Source organism: Equus asinus, chromosome 2 (genome assembly GCF_041296235.1).
Source record: "Equus asinus isolate D_3611 breed Donkey chromosome 2, EquAss-T2T_v2, whole genome shotgun sequence".
Lineage (NCBI taxonomy): Eukaryota > Metazoa > Chordata > Mammalia > Perissodactyla > Equidae > Equus > Equus asinus.
In genome coordinates, this window is record NC_091791.1 from 56,453,370 (window position 1) to 56,479,555 (window position 26,186).

The 26,186-nt window shown below is 35.2% G+C and overlaps 2 protein-coding genes across 19 annotated transcripts in view; one reads left to right on the forward strand and one right to left on the reverse strand.

Annotated features, from left to right (window-relative positions):
* Window positions 1-24,507, forward strand: part of LRRTM3 (leucine rich repeat transmembrane neuronal 3) — a 192,610-nt gene extending 168,103 nt beyond the window's left edge. The window contains exon 3 of the mRNA XM_014831803.3: window positions 807-24,507. Coding sequence (XP_014687289.1) covers window positions 807-1,016 — 210 coding nt within the window. The 3' untranslated portion in view covers window positions 1,017-24,507. The remainder of the gene's footprint in view (window positions 1-806) is intronic.
* The window catches only part of CTNNA3 (catenin alpha 3), a 1,499,312-nt gene that overhangs the window by 1,024,023 nt on the left and 449,103 nt on the right, over window positions 1-26,186 (reverse strand). The window lies entirely within an intron of this gene.

The following is a 26,186-nucleotide window of genomic DNA, read 5'->3' on the forward strand; positions in this document are numbered from 1 at the left end:
TTCAGACTATCCTTTGTAAGATGCATGTTTCCCTTCTGCTCACAATGGTCACTCTTGCTCTTTTTCTCATATATTTAGAAATTGCTTTCTTTCATTAAGCTGCAATTAGCAAGAGAATTCCTTCATCGTATATATCACTGGTTCCTTCAAACCAGTATCATCCTTTGATGCTTTTCAGACCTTCATAGGAGCCATCGATTCTTCTGGGCATGGTCTAAACCCTAAATTTTAGATATATGGACCAAATTACAGACATTAATGTTTCGAAGAATCCTCATAGTGAAATAAATATTAAGAAGTGATGGGATAAGAGGAGCCAGAAGGACTTGCCTAGATAACTCTCTTCTGCAGTGGTTCTCAGAGTGTGATGGGGCTGGGAGTGGAGTTGAAGAAGGGGGAGGTGATTTTTATGCATGATAAAGTTTGAGAACCACTGTTGTATTGTATTCCAATACCATACATAACCGAATAATAGCTTTCTTCCTTCTAAAACCACAATTCTATCCCAGTGAGGAAAGCATTTTTCTGACTCTTCGAATAAAGCCTTTAGCACTTTCAGAACTACTTGGGCTACTATTTATCTGAAGGTTCTAGATAAGAATTGAGCAGTTTCATCCTGGGCTTTAAAATGTTTGCATTGTGCTTACTACTGGGAATGAAGGACATTAGTGGGATAACGTGGCGACACTTGAGCTACAAATGTAACCATAGAGGTTAGTCAGGTCAGCAATTCACAGTCTCCAAATCTTACTCCCCAAATTGTCTGTCTTTTTATAACTGACTTTTCTCATGTCATTTTTTCCCAGATACCTTTATCAATGAATGTGTCAACCTTTCTGGCATACGACCAGCCCACAATAAGTTACTGTGGGGTGCATCATGAACTGCTCTCTCATAAGTCCTTTGAAACGAATGCACAGGAAGATACGATGGAAACACACCTAGAGACTGAGCTGGACCTGAGCACAATCACAACAGCTGGCCGAATCAGTGACCATAAACAGCAGCTGGCTTAACTGGGCTAATTGGTAGCCAAGGTTGCCACCAAACTTTGTAACCTCAAGGACAAAATGAGGAAGATTTGTTCATTGTGGACTCTAAAAGCAAAACAAAACAAATCCCCTGTTAAAATAAACAAAATCCAAGATTGGCTCATGAAATAAAGAAGACATGAACTGTTTCAAGTCTACACTTTGTAATTAGCTAAGTTGTGCAGTATTTTTTTGACTTAAACAGAGTATGACCCTGCAAAAAGAAAAAGAATCGTTTTTTTTCAAAACTCATCCTACCTACCTGTAAAAACTGTACAGAGCTAATGTATTTTTCATATTGTGAAGTTTCAATTATAGAAACAACTGGTATGTACAGTACCATAATTTAATTACATTTTACTTTACAAACTACACCTTTCAGTTTCTAAAATTTTAAATTAACAAAAATTATTTCTTGTGTTATTCAGAGTTACTCAGTTTTGTAGGGACTGTTTTGTTACTGCTTTTGTGCCCAGAAACCTTGATTCTAAAATTCTGTGCTGTGCGAAACATGCACGATTTTTATCATGCTTACTGCGTAGAATTTTATCTACTTGTTCCAGAAATAATACATTAACCAAAAAGGGTTTAATTGTTGAGACTTGTAAGAAGTTCTTCAATTACGTAGACAGGTTTTTCTTATAAATGAAAAGAAATCAAAGATTTTTTTAACACTTCTCAGACTTAACTGTTGCCTTGAATTACAGCCTAGTTTCTAAGCAGTGAAATGTAATGATAAAGAGGGATATTTTAACAACATATTTCTGAATGAATGACTCATTATTTCATTCTTTTGAGTAACCCATTGTTAAGGGGTGGGGGGAAGCATGGACAAAACATCACTGGAAACAAAGGCCGTAACCACAGCAACAGACTTTGATACACTTAAAAGGTGCAGCTGCCAGTAACAAAGGAAAACTTGTTACATCTCATTATTTTCAGGCCAGGATGGGAGCATAGAGCATAATATTGTACAGTAGCAATTTTTCTCCTAATTAACCCAAAGTGGTTTACTTAAAAATAACCATCAGTCACTGCAAAATATGCCTGGTTTTTAAGACAACTTCTCATTTAGAACTGTGAGGCTATATTTTGGGAACATCTCAAAGGAAATATATGAATTTTTTTGCTTTGTATGTTACATCGATTCTCTCCTAGGGAGAACTCTAAACAGCTACAGCTCATTCAATACACATGTGAGCCATGGTGAACTGTATCACTCAAGCAGACTGTAAACATCCTTAATATGTTCTAAATTGTTTATATTGCCATCCATACCAAGATTCACCTCCAAATTATCTGAAAAATAACCCAGAGTAATTTGAAACCACCCAGATCATATATTATTCTGAAATTGTATTATAAAATTAATTCAAATCAAATTATGAAAATCTGACTTTTCAGAGGCTGAAATAATCAACTTGTTTCTGTTGTGCTTGACACAGGTTATTGTTTGACAATATTGTTATTTTATCTATGGTATTCACACATTCTTCTATGTGTATTTTTAATATAAAACTACAAGTTTCAATTGCTGTTGCACTAGGAGAAGCGCTTGTTTATGTTGTCATTTCATATTCATGACATCAAAAATAGGTTGAGTATGTCAATCTAAGAGGGGTCGAACACAATCGAAAGCAATGAAGAAAAGAATTTGTAAAAATCAATGTCAAACTTCGCATTTTTTATTTCTTCAAAAGAAATTATATCTACAAAAGTCTGGTTTTATGCAGGTTTATCATGGCAAATTTAAAGCAGCTTCAAGAAGAACGAACTTCAAAAACGTAGAGCAAATTTTTGTTGAAAATATATAGTCAGAAAGAAAAAAACCAAAATTTTGGAAGAAGCAAACTCTTACTGATTTAAACGAAACTAAATGTCACAGTACTTGTAGCAACCAGTTAGCATCCCAGATTTTGTAACATATTTTGCATAAATTATTTGCTATTCAAAAATTTTGTCATTTTCTTCTAATTTTAATCTTTATTTTTCCAATTTCTAATTTCTTTGCAGTGTATTATTGTCAAAGTATTCTTAATCCTCTACACGGAGATTTTGCTTTGCACAGTTGGCAAATTTATAGAGAGTTAATTATAAATCTATTATTTGTGCGTCTGAAATCAGATGCCACATTTTATTTATTATATAAACCAAAATGGCAATTTGCAATTTTTTTTCTCATTAGTTGTCCTTGAAAAGACTCAAACATCTTTTAATTTGGGTATAAAACCATTTTATACCTGTTTCCAGACATTTTCTAATTGAGAAATGATTTTTGGAAATTTTGAGGCTTCAGGAAGCCTCACAAATGTATGTTCTTGATTTCCTGAAGCAAACCACTTTCTTTCTTAAACATTTAAGTTCATCTGAAGTGAATGACTATAAATAGAGCAGTCACCTTGGAACCGTAGCCCTGTGCATCCGAGGACTTCCCACAGTAAAAGCCAAATAAACTAAGAATTTTGAGATTTCTCATATTTGAAATTAAACCCAAAGGATCTTTAACAAGAACAAAAGAAGATGCTGGGCTATTTGCTTCATTTTTATTCTGCCAGTCCCAGGGTGTACGGGGGGAGAGGGAGAAGGGAGTGAAAACCTGCTAGGGCAGACAGTGTCTGCAATCTTTATCATATATTTGCAATTTAAATATTTGTGTCTAAAATCCTTACTTTCAACCTATCTTTTCCAGCTTTCAATAATCTCCCATTTCCTCTTCCTAACCACCCTCTCCCCATGTCTCCCTTCCTGTCTATTGCTCACCTATTTAAACAACTGAAATGTTGTGTTTGGAGTTGAAAAATGCAGAATTTCCTTCAACAGCCTGTTAGCAACTTAATGCACAGAAATATCCACTATTTTCTTGAAGTTTTATACATTGTTTCCTAAAAAGAGTTAAATTTGAAAGAAAAAGCTTTCAAAAGATAAATACTCCCAAATATCCATGTTGTATTTTAATTTCCAACTTTCCTAACTATATTATAAAATTGTAATAAGAATATGGTAAGTAGATATCCACAGTATAATTTTTAACTGGCCAAAAGTTGAGGGAAGGTTGTCAACTGAAGCAAAAACCGTATAGATGAACAGTAATTGAATAACCAAGTGCAAAGGACAACGTGAAGAAAAACGCTGATAATCTACAGTTACAAAATGCTAACTGGCAATGACATGGCTTGGGTTGCAGAATATTTTCCGTGAATGATTTTATGTGGGAATATTTTTTATAGGAGCAGCATTACTTACACAAATGATAGGGATCTGGGAGCACACTACATAAAGGAGGCAAGAAGATAACCTTTATAACAATGGAGACTGCTTGTCCTATTACTCAGAACGTAATATATAGCTTAAACAAAAAATAAAAAGAATTTTCCTTGTTAAGGAATGCAAATGTTTCCATCATTATGTGCAGGTAGCCAAATAAAATTTTTTAAGTTTCTTTTTAAAGTCACGTCTTCAAATAAATCTTTCTCAGTGTCAGCTATTAACAAATGATTCTTAAATAGTCTCTTGAATCCACTAGTGTCTCCAGGAACTTTTTATCAAACCCTTGGGCTAACAGTCTCTTCTGTTTCTCTCTGAACTTGCACAAGCTCAAGGTAATGTAATTGGGAAATTACAGTAGCATTTTACCTCGTTACACTATCTGAATATGTAGCAACTATCTAAAACACACTTTTCTTTTATAATACACGTGGGATTCATGAGCCAGTAAAATACTCTGTAAGTCACATTTCTACTAAAAACTACCACTACCATAACTGTGATAAAACTATGCTATGAATTTAAAATAATTATTAAATCCAGCAAAGAAAGAAGCTCTGGCATCCTGGATCTAATATCATAACATCTGTTCATTCTGACACCACTACCACCATACAGAAATTTTATCTGAAATATCTAGAGTGATTGTGACTTTGGACAACAAAGATGCTCCTGTTACTGGGTTGAAGATGTGGTGAAAGACAATGAAGAGGACAAAAAGTAACACAGACCACGAGGTAAGTGAAGGAAATGTGATTTATTATCATTAGATAATCTGTGAGTAATTTTTAAAACTAAGACTAAGAATTAAAATTTAAAATAACATTTATGCCATCAAATGTCATCAGTAAAGGCCAATATGGACATTAGGGACATAAAAACATGCAGATAGTTTTGATAATGATACATATTAAATAGAAAAAAATTAATTCCAACAAAAGAGAGAATATTTAGAATAAAAATTAGTTCAAGAGCTATCACTATTATTTCCCAGAGAGAAATTGAAAAGTCGGAATAAAAGATGCAAACTAAACACCAAATGCTCATTTCAAGATGCACTTTGAAACAGCCCCAAACTATAAACTCTGAATTGCTGCTTCAATATTATGAGTAATTACGTTAATTCACATTGACCAAGTCAAATTCTGATGTTGAGAAACGAATTATACTTTAAACACACTCCATCTGTTCTTACTGTTTTACGTCGATGATATATTTGCTTTAAATTACAGATCCATAAATATAATGCCTAAACAGTCTAATGAAAATGTGGTGAAAGAATGGATCGCCCCTGTCCTTCCGCTCTACTATGAGGCAATTATCCGAGCAGCCTGTCCACCACAGGGGGAGCTGGAAATACAGTTTGTAAAGTCCTCTCTAGCAGTTCTTGAACTAGACAATTGTAACATTCATTATCAATGGTCTTATTTTATATTCATTTGTAAAATAAGGAAATTACTGCCTTGAGATAAGAGCCTAGAGGCCCATCCAGCTCTAGTGCAACTATGCTTATAACAGAAAGGTCCGGGGAAAGCCACCGAACACCTCTGAACTTTAGGCTATCTGGAGAAAAACTTGAGATCTTTGTGAATTCAACATTTTTCCCCTTTGGATTTGATGCAATCTTAAGTTCAGTGAATGGACATTTTTCAAAACTCCTTGCCAGCTTCCTCTTTAACAAACTTCAAACCGGAGTTTGTGAACGAACATTGGATTTTACACATGGCTATTTCAAAATGAACCCTTGTCCTACTTCATTTTGTGGAATAATAACCTAAGGCTGGGGTAGTAGCCCATATTGCCTTTTTCTTTGCCTTTGATTCCAGTTATAGGATAAAAGTGTGTGAGCTCGGTATGACACCTTGGTACTGCCGGAAAGGGATTGGAGAAGAGTCTTCTCAGAGTTAAACACTCTATGTAATATAAAAAACAGAAATGTAGTTTGGGGTCCCTTCTTTTTGACTTAATAACCTGATATGGTTTTCAGATAAGTGCATGCCTTCCTGCAACTGAGAATATAATTATTATTCTCTATAATGATGAGGGTTTTACTGTCACATACTTTTGCTTTCTGAGGAGGGACCTCAGACAATTGGTCATGCTCTATAATTGCCACCAAAAGGAATCTCTATTTAATTATTTCCTGAAAGAATGACAATACTAATCACTTTAAGACAAAGTGATAATAACCAACACTTAGTAAATGCTTACTTTTTAAAACATTTTACATGTATTAATTCATTTAATCCTCATTGATATGGTTAATAGGATTAATAATAACCCTGATTGCTGTGTGCACTTGCAGTTACTCCCTTTTGCTTGGAAGTTTTTCTGCTTAATATAGATGTCTTTGCTCTTTGCTAAGGCCATAATTTCCCTGCAAACAGGGACTATATTATATACTCTTTTTCTCTCTCAAAGTTTCTTACTTTCCACTAGATGGGTATTAGGTACATAATAAACACGTCCATACAGCTACTAAATTGTGGAGCAAGAACTCAAATCCAGATGATGGATATATTGACAAAACTGCCCCCTACTAAACTGCCCATTTAAAGTCCACTTCGTAAGCCAAACTCTTCGACTTAGTCTATTCACATAAGGCTAAAATAACTGAAAGCATTTTATCAACATAATGGATGTGTTTATTATGTACTTAATACACATCTGGAGGAAAGTAAGAAACTTTGAGAGATAACAAGAGTACATAATATAGTCCCTGCTTTCAAACAATTTACAGTCTTAGCAAAGAGAAAAGACCTCTATAAAAGACAGGCAACTATAAAAGGCATCTATCTTTTACAGACATCTATATTAAGCAGAAAAAATTCCAAGCTAAAGTGAATAACTGCAAGTGCACACAGCAATCAGAAGATGAAATCAAAGTTAGTAGAAGTTGTTTCAGATAACCCTGGGCAAAACTGAGAACTGAGATAGAATGTAAGACTAGCAGTATTCAGATGGGAAAAATAAAGAGACAGAAGTGAAGAAAGAAAATTATATTTTCATTTATGGACATCTATTATTCCAATAGCATTTGTTAGATCCATGCTTGTCTGGCAGAGGAATATCAAGCTCAGTTTTTGTCCTGATTGCCTAAAAGTTCAGAGCCAAATTTCAGTTTGGCCACAGCAAATCTTTTGGCCTTTCTATATGAGCATAAATATTCCCCACCTTTTTCTCAACTCAATTTCTCTTTATATTCTTACTTATTCATTGTTTTTTATCTTTCTTTGGGGTGGGGGTTAAATCACATCAATCCTTTGTGGAAAATGTTATGTTGGTTTCAGTAAAATGTTAATAAAACATTTTGAGGATTGATTCAGAGAACCCTATCAATTTAAAAGAATTATGTAAATTAAATCAATTTTTTAGAAGTTAATAATTGTAACATCCTCAGCCAAATTACTCTTTGACATCAGGTGAAAAAATGGCCTATAGATTTATTGACTTTTTCTTTTTTAAACTTTTTCAGTCTTTATGTTAATATTGGTGAATATTAATCAGAATTTTTATTTCAAAGAGTAACAACAAAAATCCTTTATGGGGGCAGCCCTGTGGCTTAGTGGTTAAGTTCAGCATTCCACTTTGGTAGCTCAGGTTCGGTTCCTAGGTGCAGACCTACACCACTTGTCAGCAACCATGCTGTGGCATACAAAATAGAAGAAGACTGGCACAGATGTTAGTTCAGGGTGAATCTTCCTCAAGCAAAAAAAGGAAGATTGGTGGCAGATGTTAGCTCAGGGCGAATCTTCCTCAGAAAAAAAAAACCCGACAACCTTTTGATTGCAGCACTTTACAAATAAAGAAACTAAAATAGAATATGATTAAAGGCAACGATCAAATTACTTTAGTAATAGAAAATAGACCCACCACTAGAACTCCCATTTACTCAATGTTATTTTTCACTACAGCAAAATATTTTATGAACTTATCAAAATTTAACAAAGTGTGCAGAATTATTTCTGCCTTAGAAGTACAGACAATTGTCAATAAAGATGTCATTTTTAAAAAATACAGTCAAATAAGGTTGAAAATGTTCTCTTTGCATCAAACTTTGCTCGTCATTTTATTAGTGAATTGCAGCTATCTCTGTGTTCACTTGCTAGTTACAAATTTTCATTCACAGGTATTTATTCTGTGTGCCTTTTCTTTTGCATAGCCATTGTCTTTTATAATATATCCACAATACTTTGGTGTTTTTAATTCAATTCAACCAAGTAAGTATTTATTCATTTCTTCAGCTTTTACTACAATATGTCAAGGACTGAGGCAATAAACTGATCGAATACTTAAAAGTGAATAAATAATTGTTATTCAATGTGATGTTGCTAAAAATGAAGCATGCGCATGAGGCTGTGGGATTGAAGGGGTCAGAATGATATTTTGCTGGAAGAAAGTCAGAAAGGGTCTCAGAATAAATGCCATTAGAGACAGTGGATTCTAAAGCTTGCCAGTCACACCTGTCCCACAGGCTCCTCTCCCCAGTCTTAATTAGAGATTGGAGCTATTTTAGATGTCTATGGGTATTAGCTTTGGGAAATATAGGACTCTTAATAGTTTCTGAGTCTGGTGTTTTCCTCAAATAGCTAGCTACTCTGTTTCTTTCCATATATAAATGTAAAATATGATTTTTTAAAATTTTCCCCTCCCACAGTCTTCTAAATTGAATGCTCAAATCAAAAATAATCAATTTACCCACTCCATAATAAACACAGGACATATGCAGTTTTTTAAAATAAATAATAAGTAATAAATAAATAAATGTAATGGATTGCCAGAAGTTTTTATTTTGTTTTGTTTTTAACATGTCCCATGCAAATCCAATGTGTGTGTGTCAAAAAGCCTGTATTGCAGCTCTGACCTCAGGAATATGTGAAAAAATGTGGAAGAGGTGTATTCACCTGAACAACTTAAATTTTCACCACTTACTGAATATGACATGACTGATATGAAAGTGAATGGAAATTAGGTTATACATAGAGAGTCTTTTGTGTTTTATGCTACTATTATCACATGATTCTTAAAGAATTCTTAAAGATTTCTTAAAGAAAGTGAAAAAACACTAATAAGGTGGTCAGTTCATCAGAAACAACAATAAGCACAGTTGCACTAGTGAGCTGCTCAGTATCATTATTATTATTGTTATTTTTGAAGACTGGCCCTGAGCTAACATCTGTTGACAATCTCCCTCTTTTTTCCCTGCCCAAAGCCCCCGTCCACAGTTGTCTAGCCTAGTTGTAAGTCATTCTAGTTCTTCTATGGGGGATGCTGCCACAGCACTGGATGAACACCTGATGAATGGTGTGTAGGTCTGCACCCAGGATGCAAACTGGTGAATCCTGGGCTGCCGAAGTGGAGCGCACTAACTTAACCACTCGGCCGTGGGGCCAGCCTTGTTCAGTATCATGAACTCTTCACTTCTTTAAGTATGCTTTTTTCCCCTTAACAAACACCTTCCTGTGTAAGAATATAATTATTCTCAAAGGATTCCATTGTTTGTTTGGTGCTTAAGTCAATTTCTTATGAAATCCTCAAGAATATACCTTGCATTGAGCTGAGCCAAACCAGTAAAAAGTAAATTCAGTAACTAGTTCAAAGCATAGTTTTCTGATCTTCCCTGTTGGGAAATGAATATATTTTTAAAATTTCAGAGCATATCGATATTAACATGAAGAGAGTTCATCATGAATAATGCTATTTTAATGAATGCTGAGGGAATTTTGTCTTAGTGTTCTTCTCCTAAAATACTCTTATGGATTGCAAAGAGTGAGCAGTACGGCAAAGGCAGCCATGAGAATCCACAATATAAGGAACGTATATTATATTCAAATAATTACTTTTTAAAAATAAATTACATATAAATTTTCACTCTAGCTTGTTATCTAAAGTGTGGTCCATGCTATATTGTAGTAAATGAGCCCATAAAACTGAATTCATTAGACTGCAATTATTTCAAATATATTAAATACCTAAAACATCCTTAATGTGAGTCCTTCAAATGTTATCTTTGAAGTGTTACATATTTAGGGTCTATAATTTGTTAGAGACTATAAAATTATAAGAGCTTTTAGGTTTCTGAAGTTTCATGACTGTCCTTAATTCCTATTAAAAGGCAGCAAAATCTAGTCTGGGAAACTCCAGTTGGTTTACAAAGAAAATCAATGTGCTTTTCATGTCAGGGGCCCCTCAGACTGTTAGGATTAGCATGAAATACTGACATTTACTTTCCTGAGCGCAATAGGAGCAGGATGGAATGGCGATGGCAAACAGCTGGACAGTCTCCAGAAAGGCTTTGAGAAATACTATTAGATCTCCATCTGCTGGTTGGAAATTCCAGGTTCGTAAGGTGTAACACCAGCTAAAATATAAGGCTTTCATGATCTCCACCATTCCTTTTCAGGTTTGTACCCCATTTACTTCCAAAATGAACTTGTGACAATTTGTGGATTAAAACATCTGCATAATTAAACATTTTAAGTTACTGATCACTAGCAGACAGGCTACATTTTATTATTGCTATTGAATTTACCATATTAAGTTTACTATGAATTCATTTCCCAAAAAAAATCCTGCCTTGGAAACATTTACTAAAATAGAAAGGATAATAAAATAAGAAAAAGGACAGAAATGGGCTAAAAATTAAATAAAGGTTATTAGTAAACTTATCATGATGTAATTCTAAGATGGTATAAATAATTTATCATTCCTTTGAATTATGTGAAATAAAAGTATATTAAATTTCTCTATTCCATTAGGACACATCATAGGTGAGTTTGGTAGAAGAGTAAGCGAGGAACAGTTAATTTCAGGGCCTTAAATACACAGGAAGATTAATATGTTATTCTGCTTATTTTATCCTTCCTCTCCATGTCTATGTCTTCTTTTCTTTTCTCACCCATCCTTTGAGTGATATATAGTGTACACATATACACTCATAGTGAGGAAGAGTGACAAGGCGAGGAAAAGCTTGCATTGATTTATCTGGCAATATGAATTATCCAATTATGCAATATTATATACCTCTATTAGCTCACCAAAAAGTCTAAATAAGGTTATATTTAACTCAGTGCCAGCCAGATCTCACAACCAAACCTAGATTCCAAAGTAAGTCTTTTTTCCAATAAATTGAATATCCCAGAGCTTGAGAAAATTCACATAAGGCTCAAGGCTTTCCTTTTTAAAAAGATCCTTTGACACATTTCATAAAAGCAGCTCTTTGCTTGTGGCTGAATTTTAGGACTTTCACAAATCTCTTGAATAATCAAAGAGTTGGCTTTACACAACTGTACGTGTGGTATTTTACAAAAGATCCAGAAGCTTGTTAATGAGAATTGCTAAAAAATATATGAAAATATCTCTTAAAATTGTTTTTGTCAAACCATTATGTAGTAGAAAGTTACCCACTGGAGCATATTTACACGTTGTTACTATAACGGATGTCAGGATAAAAAGAAACCCACTACAGGACGTTCCCTCTTCTCCCCGGATTCATTGTATCCCAGACAATACACCAATCTCCTCAGGAATACCGATATAATTTTTTAATATATGAAAAGTGTCCACAATATTCACCTGTTTCTGATTATGAAATCCCCAAATGGTAAGGTTCTACCAAAGCAAACCCTGAGGCATCTAGCATTTAAGCTACTTCATTCTGGGAATAAAAAATCGTCATTTAGAAATAAGTGTACCAGTTAGCAAGAAATTATGTGCAAGTCACTCCAGCACAGTGTATTTCAATCACTTCAGTATTTTTATCTCCCTCAAAAAAGTGTCACAAATGAGTCATGAGAAACTATTAACTGAATCATTCACACATTGAATAGATGTTGTTGTCAGTTTGTTCTTTCAATGGAAATAATGAACAAGTGATTTATTTATAACTGGTAATTATGATAATACACCTTCATTTTCCACCCTTTCCAGTATAGTACACACATTTTATAATTGTCTTATTTCATACGTGATCTAAAATTTTATGCTTCCATAAAAATTTCTCCTTTCGTACTATTTTCCTTAACTTCCTTTGGCTTGGGGTATAATTAAAATGTTTTAACTGGTTTGGTTTGTTTGTCTTGTTTTCTCTTTCAGTTTTCTGCCTTTTCCCCTGGTAGAATTGCTCCTTACCTTAAATTTACGCAATGGGAGGCTGAAATCTAAATTTTAAGTAGATGCAGAATATATTTTTATAATCACTATAGAGTGAATCTTGTTGGAACTTTCTTGGTCAAGTTTACCTTATTTTCTTTCTGAGTTAGAGGGAAACAGAGTAGGTAAAGAAAGATAATAGAAGCTGATTTGTACTTCAAAGAAAAATTCTTAGTCTTAAGAATCAAGGCAAGATGACTTACTTCACCCTATTTTTCAATTTTTTTAGAGCAGAGAAGAACATTTCCCTTGAACTTTTTATCTCCAACCCTGAAATCAATTTTATATTTTCCAGACATTCAACAGTTTTTCTATTGTGCTGCCTAACACGCTACGTGTACACTGGACTCTGCCCTCAACATGTACTGCAGGTCCATATAAGACCTTTGAGGATATGCTTCCACATTTAATTGGAACTATTGTTGAGGAAAGCATCCATCACAGCATGGAACATAATTTTTAAAACAACACATGAGAAGTGTATTTCAGGGCTATGTCCAGGAAAAATTCCTCCTGGGAATAGGTTGCATTCTGTCCCCAGTAAACGCCGAGCCCTGTAACACATCTTATCTTCATTACATCTCAGTTTAGGAACGCAGAGCTTGGTTACACTTGATAGCACGGCAACCAGGTTAACCTTCCTATTGAGTGTCCTGGTTTTCTCCTTTTTTATATTGTTTATTTCCAATTTGTAACCCTATTTTGTTCATTTCATTTCATATGTCTTTTCTTATAAGGAGTTTCAAATTATTTTGGGAGAAGCAAATGTATAAATTAGAAAATAAAGTAGAGTTGGTATTCTAAAAGCATTTTTGAATCTTACTGTATTGGTGGTAAAATTTGAACTTTGAAAAGCTGCATTTTTTTCTTTCTAGCATCATGCCCAGTTTCCCCTATCCTATCACTGAGTCATCTTTAGGTTTTCAATTTCTTAATTTGCATCTTACTTATGACTTGTAAAAAAACACCTTACCAACACACACATATATACATGCATGCTCACACAGCACACTCTTCTCCTATACTATACTTCAGATATAAAGATCACTAAGCAAAGTAGGACATACATTTCAAGACACTTTCCACTAGTAGAAACATATTCTCAGGTGCTGAATTAAAGAGACCAACAAAGTGCATTTTTAGAAGAGCTAACTTGGGTTAAAAATGAAGTTCTCTACAAATTTTTTTTTAAAAAGTATTTTCCTGATGTAAGCCAAAAGTTTGCTATTAAGTGGCTCTTAACTTCGTTCTAGTATTAAATTTTACCTTGTTTTATTAACACTTACAGTTAACCTAATAATAGTTTGTGGATCACAAACCATGATAACTATATTCCAAACATTCAATCCTACACTTTCCTTGATAGCCTAGACCCCTCTTTCTGAGTTGCCCAACTATGTCTCCAATCCCAGCCCTAAACTGAAAAGAGGAAATATCTTTTTAAGTACATCCAAGTTTATTCACATAAAGATACCTTCAAAAAAATAAAAATGCTATTTAAAGTGTCTGCTTCCACTTAAATTCTGAAAACAGTGACATCTAGAGCATCCTTCTTGAATCTGTCTCTCTCTTCCCTAATTTCCCCCATGGCCATTTTCTTGATCACCTCGGTGATCAGAATCATCTCATTTGCACCCTTGTCAGATTAATTGCTTTCAGGAGGCCTTTGGGTGATGCATAGATAGGTAGTGTTGCCACAATCTTGAAGTCAGTCAAATGTTGGACCAGAGCTGGAATCTATAGTATGTACGGACCAAAATCATTCCCAGAGATATGGCCCAGGCTTTTTGTGAGAGAACTTTGAAGGTTCTGAACTGACACAGGATCCTCCAAGACCCGTTATTACAGGCTTCTTAGATATCTAATCTCATTTCTGGGATATCCACACTTAAATTTTCCCAGATTCTGATCTCTCCTTGGGATCTCCTTGATCAGGGTTGACTCAAAGCTGCATTATACCACACAGGACTCAGCTTCAGACTCAAACCAAGGTCTGAGATTTTTGAAAAGAGGGTAATTGAAGTACATACTTCAGGGCTGATTCTTAGCGGAGAAAAAAGGTTAATATGTGAGTTAAATTCCAAAACTTTAAATGTACATTTTAGGAACCGTATTAATAAACTATGAAATAAATATGAAAAAAATCCTCAAAACTGAAATTTAAAATGAATGTATTTTTCATATATTATCCAAAATTTAATCATAATTAACTTTAGTCACAGTTATAAAAATTTCATGTAAATCAAAAATAAAACATTTCATCTATAATAATATATGAACTCACTCACATGTAGCATTTATTTATATGGGTAGACTTTAGTCCAACTGCCAGATGTATGAAGCATGCAATAAAGACAAATTTAAAATATAAAAATTTTCACTTGGCATGCAAATCCCATCTTTAGCTGAATATCCTAGTGCCTCATTACTCCTTAAAGTTAGAGAAAAGAGATCACATGCAAGAAGAATAAAATCAAGAAAATGTATATCAAAATATTGCATGGCTCCCAATTATTGTATAAGCCCTATTTCACAAACTTTCTTTGAAAATTAAAGCGAGAATAAGTGGGTATCAATGTACTAACTATGTATCTATAACCAATACATTTAATAAATTAAAATTTTGGAATTTAAGAACTCTACATTCATAGTTTTAAATTACACTTAGACAAGGTTCTGAATTACATTTCAATTCTGTTTAAAGACTATAACTTTTAAAAAAACCAGAGATGTCTTCTTCATAATAAAGTAAAATGAATTTATGAACTGTGCAGTATAAAAATACAAGTAAAAATCTTATTTAAGTGAATTATTAAGACTAGTTTATACAAAATATATCTATTCTGGAGTCCCATAGATTTTTTTAATTTTCTTGTTTTTCCTGATGCCATCAAGTCTTGTTATACTATAAATGTGCATGCAGTTGGAGCTACATTACTATCAGCACATACGTAAAGTTGGGTAAAACATTTGGATCAGTGGTTCTCAGTTTTTTTCTAATCCTAAGTACTTGAAGATGTAACACACTATCAGTAACTCATCACAGTGATGGTTCTCAGTGGTGTGAGCACACACGTGTGTGTGTACATTTGTGTGTGTGTGTGCTTTGTGAGTGTGGTGGGGTGGGGGACCTCTCCTGGAGAGGGATACCACCTTCTCTGCTTTTTCTTGGCTTTTTTCTGCTAAGAATCAGCCCTGAAGTATGTACTTCAATTACCCGCTTTTCAAAAATCTCAGACCTTGGTTTGGGTCTGAAGCTGAGTCCTGTGGGGTATAATGCAGCTTTGAGTCAACTCTGATCAAGGAGATCCCAAGGAGAGATCAGAATGTGGGAAAATTTAAGTGTGGATATCCCAGAAATGAGATTAGGTATCTAAGAAGCCTGTAATAACTAGTTCTGCAGGATCCTGTATGTATCAGTTCAGAACCTTCAAAGTTCTCTCACAAAAAGCCTGGGCCATATCTCTGGGAGCCATATTGGTCCATATACCCTATAGAGTCCGTCTCTGGTCAAGATTGTGGCAACACAACCTATCTATGCATCACCCAAAGGCCTCCTGAAAGCAATTAATCTGACAAGGGTGCAAATGAGACGATTCTGATCACCCGGGTGATCATGAAAATGGCCAGGGGGTAAATAAGTGAGAGAGAGAGATTCAAGAAGGCTGCTGTAGACATCACTGTTTTCAGTAATGATTTACGCCAATACTTCTAAAGGATTCTATGATAGGAAACTAAGTTAAGGAGGTGAGGGAGAAGCAAAAGTGGATCTTCAAATCCTAGAAGCAGAAAAGGACTCTCTTTTAAGACAGAGCTGCTTCTTTAGTTGTTTTGTAATAACATTCCGTGAGATACCTCCTAGGTCAAAATATTCAAATAAACATCTATTTAGAAATCTAGCACTTTAATCCTTTTTTCTTGCTCCTTTACATTATTTTTTAACTTATATTCCTGCTCAGTATTCATATGCTTCATAGGTATTTGACAAAAAAATTAAATAGTTATGCCTTTCTCCTTAAAATTTTTTCGTAGTGTGTTAAGGAATAATGAACCAGATTCAACTAGATGAGTTAACTATTCCCTAGGTATAACTCCTGGAGTTGTATTAATTTCGTTTGCTGCAGTGGTATAATAATTTACTATATATGTCTTAAATTACAGCGTTTGAACATGTGCCAGGAAATAATACTTTTCCCCAAAGCAGATGAATCATGAACCTGAAATACATAATGCACCTTGAAGGTGCTTATAATTCTTCCAAAGAGTGACTTATCCACATGATAGAATATTGACCATTTGATTGGAGTGGTGACCTTCCAATAGCACTGAAGAGCATTTCAAAGCTTTTGAATTGTTACTATTGAAAATAAATTAAAATAAATAGTTAAAGTAGGTAAAGACAGGGCCGGCCCATAGCCAAGTGGTTAAAGTTCCATGTGCTCCACTTTGGTAGCCCTGGTTCATGGGTTTGGATCCCAGGCACAGAACTACTCTACTCATCAGCCATGCTGTGGAGGCATCCCACATACAAAAAATAGAGGAAGACTGGCACAGATGTTGGGTCAGGGCTAATCTTCCTCACATGCACACACACAAATAATAATAGTAAAGTAGATAAACACAAAAGCTTTTCTGGTAATGCCTCCCTTGAGAGGCAGGAACACTGGGGATGAACAGCAATAACAACCCTGGCTTCCCTTCCCTGAGTTTTTGCAGAAGGGCCTTTCTCTACTCTCCAAAATAGCTCAAATATCTATGAGAGAATTTGGTTGGATTTGAGATTCTTAGAGCAAGTGATATTAAAGTTTATAAAAAGAAAACAAACCGTCAATATCAGAGAAAAACTCACTATTGTTTAGCACAACAGTTCAAAGAAATCTGAGTATCCACAAGCCTAACCATTTGGAAGTCAGTTTTGGAAATCAACATATATAATATGTTTTATGATCTTGTTTTCATGACTGATATAAATCCATGAGATGAATAAAATAAAGACTAAAAATGCTGTAAGCAGCCATCATGTCGTATGTCTGTGCATCTATTTGTGTGTACGTGTACATATATATTCTTAAGTCTGCTAGATACACAATGTGTCTAGATTTATTCATCATTCAATACATATTTATCATATTTATTCAGAATTTGCTGTACGCAAGGCACTGTTAGAGATTAAAAGAAATATAAATTAGATATAGATGACGATCTAAAAAAGGCTTAAAAAGGAACTCATGTCAAAATCCAGAATAAATGAGATGGAAAAATTTAATTACCCATAGTGGGAAACAATGATGACAAAAACCTAAGCCAGGCTGCAGTGGAACGAATAGCAGAATGGAAAGCAGAACTCTGGCTCTGATCAGTGTGACCTTCATCAAGGTCAATTCACTTTTGGGGGTTCTGCTCATCTATCTGAAAAATTAGAGAAATTTAACCATGTGATCTTCAGAGTCCCTTCTAGCTCCAACATTAGATAAAACTATATTCCGTAAGCTTGATTTAAACCAGAAGGTGTAAACCTCATTCTTCACTTGTAATGGCTTCACTGATGAACAGCCATGTCAGCTAAAATGAATTCCATCTCCTTTTTTCTTTCTTGACTTCAATTTGATGGAGGTACCAGTTAGCAATAAAATAGCAGTGAGGAGTTGGTAATCACAAAAGACAGAACTGTATCCAAAACCATAATACTGTGATTATAGAGTTATAGCATTATTGTTTCTACACCCTAACATTTTGAAAATAGTTGATGAAACCAAACAATGAAAAGAAGAGTAAGTAGGCAGGTAGAATGAACATGAAAACAACTGGGAGACAAAAAGTATAACTATTTTCTTGTTAGAACTTTTAAGAAAAATGAATGTCTAGTGAGATTTCATTCAAAACTTTTTTAAATGTGCAAATTCAATTATGGAGCCATGGCAACCACAGAATAAAAGGTAAAGTTTTACCATTAATTTGAAAATGTCTTGGTTTGAAAAAAGTTTGGTAGTAAAATCAAGGTTAAATGAAATATCATAAGCTGTGCAATGAGGTTCATAATGAGGTGCCTCAGGGATCAGTGCTAGCACAGGTGTTCAATATATTTATTAATGACTTAGAAGAATTGTGGATAATATGGAAGCACATTTGGATGACTTCAAAGATATGTATAGCAATCAAAACGGGTGAATGACTGCTTTTCTTGACCCATTCAAGAGCAATTATTTAACATATTACAGCAAATAATCAACAAGAGCAAATTAATGTGAAGTGCGTGGAATTACCCAAGTTTTCTTAATATACTAATAGCTACTGAAATAGTTACTGCCTTTCAGGCAAGAGTGGGCAGTTCTAAGACACCTGTCCAGTAAACAATGAAAACAAACTGGTCAAAAAAGGCTGGAATAAAGAATAATGCAAACGAATAGTTATCTAAATCAGTAAGTATTGCTGAAAACTTTTACACCTCAGAGCTTTGTTCTATTGAATGACATTGTTGGGAAAGGTGTGGTTCCCCAAACCACACCCTAGGAATACCTGATGTCTTATCTGGTAATTTCCTAGTTTCCCTTTATTCACTCCTCTCTAACATCCATTCACTGGAATTCCCACAAGTGTCTCAGGTGGGAATGAAGTTGACAAGAGCATCCACTTTTTACCTCTGCTTTGCTCTGTTCTAAAGCATTTCACTGACTAACTCTTATGCATTAATCTTCCCAGATTGAAGATCTCAAGGCTTTAGAAAAACTAGAAGTACAGTCGACACTTCTTTTTTTTTAAGGTTTTATTTTTCCTTTTTCTCCCCAGAGCCTCCCAGTACATAGCTGTATATTTTTTTTAGTTGTGGGTCCTTCTAGTTGTGGCATGTGGGTCGCTGCCTCAGTATGGTTTGATGAGTGGTGTCATATCCACGCCCAGGACTCGAGCTGGCAAAACCCTGGGTCTCGGGAGTGGAGTTCATGAACTCAACTACTCAGCCACAGGGCCGGCCCCAAGTCGACCCTTCTTAACCATGGATTGCACATCCACAGATTCAACCAACCACGGATGGAAAGACCTACTATGGTTGTGTCTGTATTGAACACATAGAGACTTTTTCTTGTCACTATTCCCTAAACAATACAGTATAACAACTATTTACATAGTATTTACCTTGTACTAGGTATTGTAAGTAATCTGTAGATGATTTAAAGTATACGAGAGGATGTGCATAGGTTATATGCAAATACTACACCAGTTTTTATAAGGAACTTGAGCAACTTCAGATTTTGGTATCTGAGATGGGGTCCTAGAACCAATCCCCTGTGCATACTGAGGGATGACTGTAATTCCTTTTCACAAAAAATACACCTTCAATAATAGTAGGAATTATCTTATATCTCCCCCTGCCCTGAGGTTAATTATTGTGCAAACCAGTAAATCTTAAATGTAGCATAGTTTCAGTTATAATTCACTCATTCAAAGATATTTTCTGAGAGCGCATTTTATCTAAGGCACAGCAGTAATAAGAAGAATGAAAAGAACTAATAAAACATGGAACCTACCCTAACAGAACTTAGAAAGCCAGATCTCCCCTCATGAACTAAGCATTTCTCAGTCCTAATCAATCTAGGTCACATATAAATACGTAATTTCATAATAAATTCAAAATATATTAAAATTTATAAGAATCAGAACTGCTTTTCTAGGAATATATAATAATATTTTTAAAGCCAAGGAACCATTTTCTGCTACTATGTGTCTTTTCTACCAGGGGCAAATATGTTGACCCATGATATTAATTCTCTCATTTGAAAAGTTAACTTAGATACTCCTCCAAATTTCAGAGAAAAATAAAAAATATTTAGCCTGTATGGGACTAAGCTGGTAGGCCAATAAAACTAGAATGAAGCCAAATACTAATGCAAACATCAATTGTCTCCAACTCAGCACTACGAAATAATCCATCAGTCAATCCATTGACAGTAAAGAGATATGTGTGAAGGACTGAGAGTGAAAATTCTTTCTTTTTTAAGATTTGCTCAAGCATCTCTACTCTCTATACATGCCCACCTGGAAATTTCAGATGTGAACATCTAGAATAATATATCCATGTCCCATAAGAATTCACAGACTTTCAGAATCTCAATGCTAAATGGGACCTTAGACTTGAAATATTACTTGAGCTATAAATTTTTTCTATACCCTCTGACACCACCAGAGATTTAAAAAAACCAATTCATTAATAAGGCCAAGACTCATGGTAAAAGGTAAATTTGGGGTAATTAGGTAAACTATGAGTCTTTGTAGAATCTCAAACATATTTATTAATGAGATTTACTAGAAGGATTAGAGCTGTCTATCTGAAAAATAAAATCCACAATTTGGAGAATAATTCACATATAAAAGGTGCGGCATTTCTGTTAATATTTCCTTCTAGATCTTTCAGTAGCTGTGAGTTATTCTGCAGTGTGATTGAAGCATAATTTTAGCAAGAGAAAACAAGTAGTGAATGAGAATTCATTACCAGGTGGTCAAGTGTAAATAGTCCTCATGCTGGTATTTTTAAGCATCAGCAAATTTACTTCCATCTCTAGGGGAGTAAACTCATACTTTAAGGTATGTAGTACATTGTATTATTTTTAAAGAACATTTTAGAATGTGCCTTGATTATAAAATACTAAAAGTATTTCCCCAATTAGGTTTCCTAGGTAGGCAGAAAGTAACGATGTCCCCAGTGCTAATTAGGGCATTTTTAAACAACCAAATAGTGTTTATAAAAATAATAGTATTTCACATCTTTGCTCTAGATGAAGAAATTTGTCATGGTAAAACCAAAAAATCTGAATCAGACCTAAAACTATGAAAGAGCATATGAGAGAGATCCAGAGACTTATATTGATTTACACAGGGAAGGCAGGTCTGCTTTTTTGTTCAAAAATTTTCTTCAAAATTGAATTCATAGTGATTAAAACAATTTAATGGGCTTTCACTCAATTCCACCTTTTAAATGTCAGCCAATTGCCAAGAAATAACTTTCTTTACTTTCATAATCCATCGTGTATTATAGTTCTATCCTAAATCAAGTTAGCGATTCAAGTTAGGTTAACCAAACATTCTTATCACCCTATATTACAGTGGGAAGCAACCACCTTATCCACACCACATGGTATTAGACTTTACAAGCTCACTCTGGTGAAGCAAGGTGTACATATTGATTTTAATATACACATAGACTCTTCAAGGTCAAACAGCAAGTTAAGGGGAAGAAGAGTAGCCTGAATGAGTGTTAATACTCTTCTTCTGTACCATGGCTTCTGGATCTTAAAATGCCCTGGCACTTCAGAGGAAGTTATGTGGAATTTGAAAACCCTCTGAAACCAAAAGAAATTTCCGATGCCCAAATGGAGCAGTCAAGAAAACTGAACATTATCCAGAAAATAGAAGACATAATATTTCATGGCACCCTCCTGCATGACAATGAGTGCTACAGAAGAGAACAAAAAGATTCCGCCTCCTGCATACATCTTGTTTATTGCCCATTCTTTTGATGAATACATTGGGAACATACAGGCTGATGAGATTCCTTTACTGTACAAAGAGAAGTTATCCTTGTTATATAATGCATATCATAAGTCTTCCTAAACACAGAGACTACATTTTAGTTGTTATTCAACTATATGGAGAAAGAACTGATGTTGGGGTCGTTGAGTCACAGTATTGTACCCCTGAGGTAAAAACGAAGCACGATTATTGCTGGTAGTCACTAGTTGCTAGATTTCAAAGAGGCACTGGGGCTTTAAATACTTCAGAAACAATTTCTCTCAAAGTCTCTATCGTCATTGTATCTCTTTCAATTTTACCAACTCATCAACAATGATCCCTGAGCAAGGTTCCAAAACTCACACACAAGCATTTTCATGAATGCCTTAAATCTTCCTCTGTTCTCAATCTCTTAGACTAATGGTAGTTCATATCAGAACTCTCCCAATTGGTCCATTCTGCCATAAAGCTCCATTTAAAACCACCTACCATATTGCAGATTTTTTTTTTTGACTAACCAATAAAATTTTGGTCTTGTCAACAGTACCTCAGCATAGGCACTGTTATAATTCCCAGCTTTGTAAGGAGTGGGTGGAAAGGACAGACGCTCTGAGCATGCACTCACTGATTGACGCCAGAGTGAATCGGAAATAGAGACAACTTGATAGGGACTCAAAGGAGTCAAATTGTAGACAATGACAGTGGATTACCCAGGTCATGGCTGAGGCAATGATATCTGAAGAGATTGTTAGCCCCAAAGTATCTCCTCTACAGACCATGGAACCTGAAATCCCAACCATTTGGTTCATTCCTCTAAGATATTGCCTGCAATACAAACTGTTTTAGTTGAAAGTATCATATTTGGAACAGAAAGCATGTTACAAAGTAGTTTATAATAACCCCCATCAGTGCTCAGTGGTGCTGGCCACAGTGCAAGTAAGTTCCAGTGAAGCAGAAAGATCTAAGCAGTCATAATCTCAAGTGCCCAGAGGGTCAGGCAGGTGCTGGGCATGAAAAAAACAAGGCAAGAGCTAATGGCAATTGATCATCAGCCTCAGTGTCTGCAAAACAGGGAGGAGTGGGGACAGAGGTGAATGGGACAGCCCTTGTCTCATTTAAAAGGGGCAACTACCACCAAGCTCCGGAGGATTGTTGCCAAACAGGGAAATAGGTCTGTATCTTCCAGTTTTTCTAGAGAAATCAAAGTCTGAATTTTTGTGGAAACTTCCAATTCTAAAATGTTAGAAATGAATTCAGTTTTTTATGTAATATCCTGTGACCCAACACTGTTCAGGGCAAATCAAATATAGCTGAGGGACAGATTTGGCCAACTTGTTGGCAATTTTCTTTCTAGAGACATGGCGAAGGGAGGTTCAAGTGGGTTCTAGGCCATCAATTAAGAGATAAGGACTCTAGATAGCATCCTTTCCTAGGGAAAAGATATTCAAGCAGAGTCTATATGTGAAAACTTAATTTCAGTAAGCTATTTGTTAGGTATAAGTAAATACTCTTCTTGGAAAGTATATAGTATTTGGATAAAGAAAGTCTTTTAAAATTTTTATTTATTTTTACCCTATCTTGTGCAAGAAAGGATTTAAGATAATAAAATTTTCAATGGGATAAAATTAAAAGTAAGTTATGAAAGACAGAAGAAATGATGTTAGTAAAAATGAAATGAAGCACACCGAATGCATGCTGAATAAAGCCAAAAGAATAAAAGTCTCATTAGCTGTTAATTTATAAAACTGATTACTATGTGCATGGAGAAGGGAGGAGGTGTGCGTTATTTTGCAAAGTCCATTTGCTTTATTTTTTTAATGCAATCTTTTGTCTTTACTGAGGATGAATATATGTTGCTCATAACTAGTAAAGTGTTAAATGCATATCAGAATAAAGGAGCATTTTAATATAATTTGACTGTCTAGGTTCTATGTTTTCACAGTAAAAAAGTGTTACTTCTAAAGGCCGTCTTTGTGAAGCAAATAGAGGGCAGAACAGATTCTTTCCTACTTCGGATTTTAATACTCCCTTGGCTGAAAGAGGTAAATTTTTCTACAATAAGAAAAGGCACTGTGAGTTCCAGGAGCATCGGTCTGACGAGGCCATAGACAGGATATATCACCAGCAATATTCCAACCTAATGTGTCAGAATTGTACAGCTCTTTCAAAAAAGCTACATTAATAAAAAGTAAGCACTTCTATGAAGATAAGTTGATTGTTTGTTGCTATTCTCAAGGAGATTAAAAAAATAGAGATGCTACAGTATCAGCAGTGGTAGGCCTTAATGTATTCTGGTCTAATTTCAACCCAACATCCAGACCATTAAATACAATTTGGAAAGGCTCAGCTCTTAGAGTATGAGAGGATGCACAGCCCTTGTGTGATGCAGAAGCACTCCTGCAAATCGGTGGACGAGCACCACGCATTCTGATGAACCAAGAAAGACGCTGAAATTAACTAGGCAAAATCTCACTCTCCTTCCCCAGCTCCCCTTAATAAGCCTGGGAAGATATAGCTGCAGGCACCAGGGCTCTGCATTTAATTTTTTTAACAAATATTTATTACCTACTATTTGATAGGCGCTAGTCATAGAAAAAAATTACTCCAATAAACTCACAGTTAATTCGTGCCAACTCAATAGGTTCTGTTCTATGTGGAGAGTCAGTTTACCACTGCAGCATAACGCAGTTACAATAACGGCTTCAGTTAATCAAAACTATTATTTAATTTTAATTTTAGTTTTTATGATAACAAAAAGCTTTTTATCAAAAATCATTAACAACAATAAAATGTTACCAGATATCTGAACAACTTTTTTTTTTTAAAGATTGGCACCTGAGCTAACAACGGTTGCCAATATTTTTTTCTTTTTCTCCCTAAATCCCCCAGTACATAGTTGTATATTTTAGTTGTGCGTCCTTCTAGTAGTGGCATGTGGGACACGGCCTCAATGTGGCCTGACGAGTGGTGCCATGTCTGCGCCCAGGCTGCGAACCAAGGAAACCCCGGGCCACCAAAGCAGAATGCACGAATTTAACCACTCAGCCACGGGGCCGGCCCCCTGAACAACTTTTCCTTAACCCATCTCCACCTCTAAATCAACAGCCTTACACAGCAAAAATCTACCTCTAAGTAACAACCTTGGAGCATTCCAAAATGTTCAACTATAAAAGACAAAGTAAATTTTCACAGGGTGAGCTACTTACTGCAAAAAGTTCTTTGAAGGCAGGGAAGGAAACCAAAAATTATGTGCTTTGTAATCTCCAATTAATCTGATAATTCAACTCATTTAGACTGCTTTCTTCTTTTTCCTCTAGTATTCCAGTTAATGCTTTAGAGAATATTATAATATGCTATTTTACGAATAGTAAACATAGCCCTAAGGACAAGAAGAGAGGACTTGGGCCAGCCCCGTGGCTGAGTGGTTAAGTTCGCGCACTTCGGTGGCCCAGGGTTCGGATCCTGGGAGCGGACATGGCACCGTTCATTAGGCCATGTTGAGGCGATGTCCCACATGCCACAACTAGAAGAACCCACAACTAAAATATACAACTATGTACTGGGGGCGGGGGTTGGGGGAAAAAAATGAGGGGAAAATAAAAAAAGAAGATTGGCAACAGTTGTTTGCTCAGGTGCCAATCTTAAAAAAAAAAAAGAAGAGAGCACTTGGAATCTAGCATCAATTCTGCTGTGAAGTATACACATACACATGCATATAAATATATATACACCTGTCTGGTTGTGTGTGTGTGTTTCCATCATTTGGAATCACATCTCTAAAACTGAGACAGTACACATTGACCCCATATCTCTAAAACATGGATTTTCAAAGCGTGGATTTCAGACCAGCATCATCGGAGAACTCATCAGAAGTCCAATTCTCAGGCCCAACCCCAGATGTAGTGCATCAGAAACTCTTAAGAGCAGGTCCCCAAAATCTGCATTTCTGCATAAAGGGGATTTTGATGAATGCTAAAGGTTGAGAATCATTGCTCCAAAAGTAAAGAATGATACTATAAAATATTCACCCTTCTGGTAATAAGGTTTAAATTATAAACTGTAGAGTTATTAGTTACCATTCTAAAATTGAGAAAATGCTTCAAATTAAGAAAGCTATTAAGTGCTACCTCAGCTCGTGGCTGTTATCCTTATGATTAATGGGAGCCAGTCTTTTCTGTCTCTCTCTGTCTCTGTCTGTCTGTCTGTCTGTCTCTCTCTCTCTGTATGTGTACTCTGTAA